Genomic DNA, 10,193 nt, shown 5'->3' with positions numbered 1-10,193 from the left:
GACTGGGGGCTGTTCAAACTTCAAATCTTTAAAGGGTATTTGGGTTGTATTCCTTCTGTTCCTCAAATATGAAGAAACACTTAGAAACAACAAGTGAACTGGGCTGTTATCATAAATCTTGCTACATTTGGATGAAGAGAAATACTAGTATTGGCAGAGAGAGCAGAGAGAGCCAAAACTCATTAGCATGGTGTGAAACATCGATTATAATAAAATGAAATTTTCACACTCTTTCATGGCTCCATGATGCCATCTGCTGCTAGCATTCTGATAATACACTGGACAGCTTTTATTTAGAGCCCTCTCGAGCCTTCTTGGGTTTTGTTCAGTCAGTTCGTTTAGATTTGATATTGCATTTCCATCTGTGTCCTGAGCTTTATACTTAACATGGTATGATCAGATTCCATCAAACCTGTGTAAACAAAGTACACAGATGGCATATCTGCTCCAGCCCTAATCCTGGTTGTGCTATTTAAGTGATATTTAATTCTCAAGAGGGCAAAATCACAGCACAATCAAATGTGTCAATGTGTCATGTGTCAAAATTCAAACCAGTTACAGATACAAATTATATATATATATATATATATATATATATATATATATATATATATATGTGTACTTTGACAATATTAAGATACATTTATGTATTACTGGACTGGGAGAGTGTTGTATACCAGTTACCTGAGAAAATATATTTCTATACTTAAATTAGACTTTAGGCAGCAAATATAAACAATACGTATTTTTATGTTGACAAGTGACAATGTTTCATAATTCACAGGTCAGCTAAGATGCTGGTTAAGAAATGTATTCAAAGTTTCTGGGATGATGTTTTATCTATGTACACATTTTTGCATAAGTCCTGTTAGGTTAACTTACTATTTTTGCTATATGTTACTTTTCAGAATGACTAAAAACTTTATGAATAACCTGCTGATGAAGAAATGGTTCAGTTTTATATCCAAGTATAGGTTTAATTTGTATGATTTAATTAAATTTAACATACACTTTACACACTACTGAACAACTAAATATTATCTCATTTCATCAACAGAAAGAAATATACAATTTGAAGGAAATGTTTCTGTATATCATATTTCACAGCACATCATATTATTTACCATTGTTTAAAAAACATTTTCGACCTACTCTCATCTGTCTTTGCTTTAATTTCTTTATTAGAGTGTCTTTAATTTCTTTGGTCCGAAAGCAGTATATGAATGGGTTGATAAGAGCAGGGAATAAACTGCACATCATTGTCAACATAATTCGAGTATCAGTTCCCAAATTAAGACCAAAAGTGTTTGACAGATACACAAACGTTCTGGGCAGATAGTACAGGCAAATCATAAACAGTTGAGGAGTACATGTCGAAAAGGTTTTATATCGTCCCTCTTTACTCGAAATTTTCATGACTGAAACAATGATTGACACATAAGAAAACACAATAAAAATTAAAGGCCCCCACAGTACTAAGATTGCAACAGCAAAACTAATGTTTTTAATGCCTGATATGTCTGCACAGGCCAACTTGACTATTGAAAAATGGTCACAGTAGCATTGAGCTATGATGTTTGGGCCACAGTAAGTCACACTAAGGGCTTGTGCAGTAATTGCACCAAGCTGGAGAAGGTTGGCTATCCAAACCGCAAAACAAAGTATTGCAATAGTGGAGTTCCTAATTAGTGTTGGATATCGGAGAGGGTTGCATATGGCAACAAATCGATCAAGGGCCATTAACGCCATAAGAAATGAGCTGGTAGCTCCTAAGAAATGCACAAAATACATTTGTACAAAACAAGCATTAAATGATATGACCCTGTCTGACATCCAAAACTTAGCAATGATTCTTGGAAGAGTTGTAGTCCCAAATCCAAGATCTGCTACAGCAAGATTACAGAAGATAATATAAGTTGGCTTTTGAAGACTTTTCTCATATGTCACAAAAACAATGATAAAAATGTTACCAGCTGCCAGAACCAGGTAGATGAAGAAGAAAAAGGTTCCTAGCAGTCTGTAATACTGAGCATGGAGTCCTGGGAAGCCTTGAAGCACAAACTCAGGGATGTTGGTTGTGATGTTTGTGTATATTAATGTCTCAGAACCGCTAGACAGCATCTGACAAAAAAAAAGACAAAAACACACCAGAACCTTATATTGTATAACTGAATATATCATATGTAAAAACAATCATATTATCTGTATATTGTACATATTGACTAAATACATTATCCATGTAACCACATCAAACTAGAACATAAAATAAAAAACCTACTTTGATTTAAATTATTCAGTCTGTGCTCTTCAAATGCTGTTCTTGTGCTCACCAGACAGAAGATATAGCCCTGCAATAACTGGAATTTTTAAAGTCTTACTGCTGAGACTTTGAGCATTGTTTAATGAAGCAAATAATATTCACACCAGAGCAAGGCCTCAGAGATGGTTCCCAAACCAGTCCTAAGGGTCCTCCAGACAGTACATATTTGTCCTTTCTCCCTGGTGTTGTTAACTGTGTGAACCATCTGAGGGTCTCTGAAAACTTGTTTAAGAGACAGTGGTTTAGACTGCAGTATTGTGCATGAGATATTACATTTATGAGCTTTCATTTCATTTAATTTAATTTCATTTTAGTTTAGACATACATTTACAATTGCAGTTCTTCACAGAACCCAGAGCCATCGCTAAGTGCAGGCATTAGGGCGCAGTGCCCTTTCATGTATGGTGCCCCCCCAGTGTAAACACAAATACATGTATATTTAGCTATAATATTTAGCTATGTTATGAAGGACAATGAACAATGCGAGGCGCTAACAAGTGTTTTTATAAATTAATGTACAGCAGTTTTATAGAAATTAGGGTTTGTAGATTTAGCATTATCAGATTAAGCATAAGGTGGACTATTGAATAAAAGAAAATTATTTTAAGGACCATCTTCAGTCACTACCCGAAGAGTAACTTGTGCTGAAAGAAAAAAACAGAGTTTAAGCAGATGTGCTTGGAATTGACATGAAGAGGAAACATACTAATGTTAATTCTGAAGTTCACAGTGGAGACAACTTAATTTGGTAAAGACTCCAGTCTGGTAATTTCTGGACCACTATAGCAGCCCTATTATGTTCAATACCCTGTCATGGTAAGAATCTTGCATCTTCGTGGTACCATAATCAAGAATGGCTTGAATACTGCATCCAAGTCGATGCAACTTTTTATCATCCATGCAGGAGGTTCATCAGTGCCCGCAAACATGCTTCAATTTTCACTTAACTTCTACAACCATGTGTGACAATTACTTTTCAGTCTTGAGGATGTTTTGATGGATCACAGACATGCTATGCATCATGTGTGCAAGGCTCATTGCGTATACATTACACATGTACACAATGGAAAGATAAGATCTTGAGGTTTGGCTCAGACACTTGTCATCTCCAATCTCTTCTTTAATTGTGAGTTGACACCTACTGTGTTTTATTAACTGCACTTATTTTCACTATTTACTGTTTATTTGCACTAGCATTATGTGTTCATTGTGTGTTTTTGTAGTTATTTCTGGTATTAGCTAAGCAGGATATTTCATATAGTTGTACTTTTTTATACATTAGATTTATGTCATAGTCACAAATTGTTTTATTATACTGTAAAACCACTAATAATGAAGTTTAAATGAATCCAGTTAAACTGAATTAACCTATTTTCATTTGTTTTAAATGTATTGTTTTGTTTTCTATTCTCTTGACATTTGTTAATTTTTCATTTGATGCATCTCTATTCTTTGAATTACTGCAGGTTTTAAAAGGAGCTTAAACTTACAAACTAGTAGGACAAGAAAGGTGAGACTGTGTCTGAGCTCTTAACACTGACTGGAAGGTTATTCCAAAGCCCCCCGTCTGTGACTTTTTTGACAATTAACAATACTAAATACTGTGATTTACATATGCATCATTTTGTTTGGATAACCAAAAAAATATTGTACATTGTTCATTGTCTTGTTTTTACATATATTAACAAACATATTTAATGAATATAAATAGGTATATGTATGTATGTAATTGTAATGGACTGTTACTGCACTCATAATGAATATGCCATGAATATCATGCATATGTACTTTTAATTATTTCTGTACATCGGTCATTGTGTTTGACATCAATTCAACTGAAGGGAAAATGCCCCAAAAACTACAAGAATACATTTAAATGATTTAAAAATAAAGAACACAGTTCTTTATTATTCAATAACACAGTTCAATGACACAGTTCTGCCTAACGTAGACTGGTGGCTACCACACACACACATACATATATATATATATGAATGATTTCATTGTTTATACCTTTAAAGTACAATATGCAAAAATATGCTTTTCATTGTTGCTTTTCTATTGTCATTGTGTTTGATATCAATAAACCTTGGTGAAATGCCAGAAAAGAAGTATTTAATAAGCAATTACATTTGAGGAAATGAAAATAAGAATAAATAACTGGAACATACAGATATTACATAATTCAGTGGCCTTAATGGCTACAAATGTTAAAACGGACCATAATTTGTCATATATGACAGTGTAACATCTGTTCAGATATGGTTTAAACTTACGTTCATGTTTAGAAAACTTCTAAAATAATTAATAGGCAAGTATTTTTACTGAAACAAACATTTAACAGGTGGCTGGAAAAAATATATGTCCAATGTGTTATTTTTAAAGTGAAATAAATTAAGGATTTTATCAACATATTGTTCCTGTCACACAAAATCCTTAAAAATCTTAAAAATGTCAACTTTCAATGGAAATCAGTGTATTAGGGTTTTTTGGAGCATTTCTGTTGGTCCATTCATCATGGAATTTTGAAGTAAATGTGATGTACATATGTTTGTAAACATATGTAAACAATGTAATGTTTTTTCCATGACAATAGTCTGTATTATTTTATTAAATATTATTTCTACAAATATTTCAATGTGTATCACTACTGTATACAGGGCATACACAAAATCTTATCTTTTAGACTGAGAAATTATTTATCTTTCTTTTTCTTAATTTCATTATTAATGCTTCTCGGATTTCCTTAGTTCTGAAGCAGAAAATAATTGGATTGACAAGTGGGGGAAAGAGACTATACCACATAATGATCATGATGCGAGCATCAATGTTCATTTGAACCTTTATGTCAGCAACGTAGACAGCACATCGGGGCAGATAGTAAAGGCATATGATAAGAAGTTGAGGACTGCATGTTGAGAATGCTTTGTATTTTCCTTGAGCATTGGATATTTTAAAGACAGCTATGATGATTGCTATGTAAGAGAATATGATAAAAGCAAGGGGTCCTAACAGCACTATCATTGCTGCAGTAAAGGCAAAAAGCTTCGCAGTCCTTGCATCACTACAGGCCAACCTACTTATTGAATTGTGGTCACAATAGCATTGTGTTATTATGTTGGAGTTGCAGTAGGGCAAAGCTATAGTTTGGAAAACTATTGCCATCATCCAAGAGACTGGAATTACCCAAGATATTACACATATAATTGCAGCAGAATGGTTTGTAACAAGGGTAGGGTATCTGAGGGGGTTACATATAGCAATAAATCGATCAATAGCCATTACAAGCAAAAGGAAAGAAATGACATTTCCTAAATAATGCACAAGAAACATTTGAATGAAACAAGCATGAAATGACATCATTTCGTCTCTAAGAAGATACTTTGCAATAATTTTGGGCATTGTGGCAGTTCCAAAAGCCAAGTCCACTGCAGCAAGATTGCAGAAGATCAGATAAACTGGTTTTTGTAGGCTTTTTTCATAAGCTACAAATGCAATGATTAAAATGTTTCCTCCTGCAAGTACAAGATAAATGAAGAGAAGAAGAGTTCCAACAGCTGTGTAATATTCTGGGAGGACTCCTGGAAATCCAAGGAGGAAGAATTGCATAACAGTTGTTGAATTGGTATATTCAGCCATGATGTCAACAATGTTCCAAAACCACCTTATAAAATACTTATTAGTATGTTTACTGCAAGTTAAATAATGGATGCAGAAGCTTGAGTCATGTATAATTCAATTTGCTTCATAAAAGTAAATTCTAGGCTACAAAGTTATTTGCACAAATATTGCTAATATATGACAGAAATCAGAATTCCAGTTATAGATTTTGCATCAAGTACAATCTATAAAAAACAGTGCTTCTTGCCTTCATGTATACCAGGCAGCAGCTGAATATCCCCATGTATTGACAGTACCTACCTAAAACTGACTCACCAATGCAACAGTTTATAGCTCCTCTCCTGTGACACTAGAGACCAGCTACAACTTGACGTGATGATGTGTGTTTGGTTGTTTATTGTTGTTCTCAATTCTCAATGGTTAACAATTCTCAGCTCAATATATAGCAGGCTCTCAATAATAATAATAATAATAATAATAATAATAACAACAATACTTAATAATAATAATATTACTACTACAATTATTTAACTCAAACATCTGTAAAATGATCACATACATTCACCTAACTCAAAACAGTTGAATAATATGTGGGATATATCCAGTTTTATTTACAAAAGATTTCATATATTTGGGTAAAAACTACTTTTTGAATTACACTATACTTACAAGAGAGCAGGGCTACAAAGGAGGGACAAGTGGGAAAACTAACGACAAGGCAGGGCTTGAGTGAAGATGACAATCAAACAAACAGAGCAAGATGCTAATGTGCACATAGCAGGGCAAAACACAGGAAGGGAAAACACAAGACACGACAAAGGGGACAACAAAGAAAACTGGAGACAGGAGAGGAAACAGGGACACAGACAGAAGAGTGAATTGGAGGCCTGACAAGAGACTGACTGGGGAGACCAACCAGAGATGAGACATGACTGGACACCGAGCAAGATGGAAAGCTGAACAGAAGACTGGACGGGAGACACAACACTGGACTGAAACAGAGATTGGACAGTAGACTGAACATTGGACAAAAACAGAGACTTGACATGAGGCTGGACACAAGACAGGACGGGAGACTAAACTGAGGAAAAGACAGAAGACATGACAGGCGACTAGACTGAGCTGGCATGGATGTCACGCCAAAGCAGAAGCAAAGACGTCAGGCATCGCTGACACTGAAGCTGGTGTGAATGCCACCGCCAGAGCAGGAATGACTGATTGATAAATAATTGCATGAAACACAGAATTAGTTTCTTGGTAAAGAATAAAACTCTTCCACATCATCTAGTCAAGTCAAGAAAGTCTACAATCAAAAGTTACCTTTATAAAAGGAAATACAGATGATTCACCTCAAGATGTAAACCACTGGTTACACTCAACAACTGAAAGATCAGAATACACTGTCCAGTTCTGGAACAAGAGCTTCTGGACGAATGAAATCAAGATGAACTTGTGCCAGAATGATGGGAAGAGAAATGGAGAGTATGGAGAAGAAAAAGAAGCAAATCTTCGTCAAACATGGTGAAGGCTGCCATAAGAAACTACTGTTTATGACACTATGTGTGAAGGACGAAGTCTTATTATGTAGGGGAGAACGAAAGAGATCCAAGGGTCTGACTAAGACAGAGGAGAGAGCATTGTAGTATCTTTTTCTCATATGTGGAAGCTGATGGTGAAAAACAACCCAAAACTGCCCATAGCTACTGTACAAATTCATGATAAACAAATATTTTTGGGGCTTTTATTCTAGAGGACCTGCTATAGGATCCTCTGGTAAAGGCTTCCACAAATACAATGTGTGCAATTGGAGTTGGGGAAATTAAAATAAATTCAGGTTAGTTAGACTTACATTAGTAGCAAAATTGCACACTACCCCTAATTATTTATTCATTCTGTATTGTGTAGTGTTGTCTGTCTGCACTTGTACTGTGTTGCACTTGTGATCTGTATGCACCAATGGTCCAATGCACCATGGTCCTGGAGGAACGTTGTTTCATTTGATTGTGTTCTCTGTATGTAGTTGAAATGACAATAAAAACCCACTTGGCTTGACTTGACTTGAAATAGGTGTATCATAGCAAATTATGACTATGAAGTCAAAAAAGCAAGTACTAAACAGGCACGGAGGACCTTTGACAACAATAACTACATTTTAAAATGATGAAAAGTTCCAAAATGTAAAAGGAAGATATATTTACTGTTATAAGACTATTTAACAGGAATGGATATATAAATAGCCACATCATTAACACACTCCAAAACTGACTATAGTCGACACACCATGTGTCGGCCACCCACGTGAGGGAGCCAGAGATTCAGAGACAAATTAAAATTAACCTGTTTTTAAGTTTCTTGATGCTTTACATGTTCTTTGTACAAAATTGCAAAGGTAGTGGGTTATTTCAGTTTGTTATTGTTATTGTGAGTAAATCTGCACCGAAATTATAAAAAAAAATCCTTGTCTTGTCTGCTGTGTTCTCTGTGGAAAGAGAAAAGCTGAACTAGTACAATATAAATATATATAGTATAGTTGGTACCCACAAACTGTCTCCCCTATGTAGTATACTGCATATACACACATACAGTAAATACATAAGATTTATGGACTTTCCAAGTTAGACATTTATTGTACTTTGAAACAATGAAAAATAACCTTCTGGAATTTAAAAGGCCCTTAAGAAAAGGAATGACAGTCAAATGGACCAAAAAGGAATTTCTTCTTCATTATTTTTTTTTGACAATTTTAAATATTTTGTTTCTGATCTCCTTTGTTCTTAAACAATACATGAAGGGATTTATTAAAGAAGGTCCAAGAATTGACCCAATCATCAACCCATTTTGTTCATCTAATGTTAACACTAAACCTATTCTGGTTAGGACTATTCGTGTTAAATTAGGTGCAAAGGACTACTTATAGCAACAAATTGGTCAAATGCCATTATAAAAATAGCAAACGTTTCCATCAGCCCACTTAAATGGAAAATAAACATCTGCATAATGCAGGGTACATAGGGTATGGTTTTATAGCCAACTATAAGAATACCTATCATAGATGGGCATGTACTTGCACAATGGACTATGTCTACAATGGCTAAATTACAGACAAACAGGTACATTGGCTGGTGCAAATGTTTATCCATGACAATGAAGTATGTAGCTGCAAGGTTAGCAATCATAACAAGAATATACAGAATCAACAGAACAAAACCAACAACCAGTGGCCTTTGCACTGTATCAAATCCTCGAAAGACAAATTCAGTAATGGTTTGTTTGGAAATATTTTGAACTGACATGTACTATGGTGTACTATTTTCACTAATAATTCATTCTTTCGAGCAAAACAATCTACCCTGTATTTTATAAATGTCAATACTTCACATATTTACTAAAAAGGAATTATTTAGCAAACATCCATCGAGCGTCTAAAATCCTTGAAACATCACTGCAGAACTGGTTCTCTATTTTAAAATTCATGATTGATTTGTTCAATGCTGGGAATCAACAACTGAGGCAGACCTCATGCTCAGTTAAAAACAGTTGTTGAGCGTTTATTTATATAAGTTTGAAGGTCACTGGAGTATCAAATGCATGGTGCTTGTTTCTCTGCCTACCTTTTTAAAATCCAGACACATGAACCCTAGACTGTCCTAAGGGTCATAAACCTGCTCTGATGCCAAATGGTGTATCCCTTGTCAAACCATGACATTAACATTTGTCCTCTGCAATTCTGTGATGTTATCAATATTCAAATATTTAATTCCTGCACATTTCACGATTCTTCTGCTCAAACTAATGAGTAATGAATTTTTCAGCATTTGCATAATGGCAGGGACAAATTTCAGAAAGCCTATAGTAAACAATTTTACATAATTGACTGATATATTGGAAGATTTTAACTTGATTTGATATGAAATGACAAAATGTTACCAAAAACCTTAAAAAAGAACAGAAAGAAAATTCTACTTTCAGGAAAAGTGATACCCACTTGCAGAAACTGTAAACTGTGTGCTTTAATATTATAATAATTATTATAATATATTTAATATTATAAGTTGTAAGTAATTAAAAATAAAATAAAAAATAAAACAAAAACAAACATAATTTTGTAAACACAGACACAAAAACCCTAAACTGTCCTTAAGGGTCATAAACCTGCTCTGGTGCCCAGTGGTGTTACCTCCAAGGAAAAACAGGAGTCGTCCACAGACTTTGTCGCCATCTACAGGCTGAGTTTGTGTGTGGTGGAAGCCAA

General features: G+C 34.5%; 3 protein-coding genes across 3 annotated transcripts; all 3 read right to left on the bottom strand.

The window, feature by feature from the left end:
• Positions 1–1,116: 1,116 nt before the first annotated feature.
• On the bottom strand, positions 1,117–2,121 carry LOC140565693 (olfactory receptor 2AT4-like). Its single transcript, XM_072691737.1, has one exon. The coding sequence runs from the start codon at positions 2,119–2,121 to the stop codon at positions 1,117–1,119; it is 1,005 nt and encodes a 334-aa protein (XP_072547838.1).
• Positions 2,122–5,002: 2,881 nt separating this feature from the next.
• Positions 5,003–5,962, bottom strand: LOC140565692 (olfactory receptor 2AT4-like). Its single transcript, XM_072691736.1, has one exon. The coding sequence runs from the start codon at positions 5,957–5,959 to the stop codon at positions 5,003–5,005; it is 957 nt and encodes a 318-aa protein (XP_072547837.1). The 5' UTR covers positions 5,960–5,962.
• A 2,703-nt stretch (positions 5,963–8,665) lies between these two features.
• LOC140565691 (olfactory receptor 5AN1-like) lies at positions 8,666–9,234 on the bottom strand. The gene is given in 2 exon segments (XM_072691734.1): positions 8,666–8,842; positions 8,845–9,234. Coding segments are annotated over 2 exon segments (567 nt in total).
• Between the last annotated feature and the right edge of the window lie 959 nt (positions 9,235–10,193).

The sequence above is a fragment of the Salminus brasiliensis genome, chromosome 11 (genome assembly GCF_030463535.1).
Source record: "Salminus brasiliensis chromosome 11, fSalBra1.hap2, whole genome shotgun sequence".
Taxonomy (NCBI): Eukaryota; Metazoa; Chordata; class Actinopteri; order Characiformes; family Bryconidae; genus Salminus; species Salminus brasiliensis.
Note: the sequence above shows the minus strand (reverse complement) of the source record. Positions and strands in the feature narration are given on the sequence as shown.

Coding starts and splice junctions, on each gene's coding strand:
- LOC140565693 (XM_072691737.1), bottom strand. CDS start 2,121: ATGCTGTCTAGCGGTTCTGAGACATTAATATACACAAACATCACAACC.
- LOC140565692 (XM_072691736.1), bottom strand. CDS start 5,959: ATGGCTGAATATACCAATTCAACAACTGTTATGCAATTCTTCCTCCTT.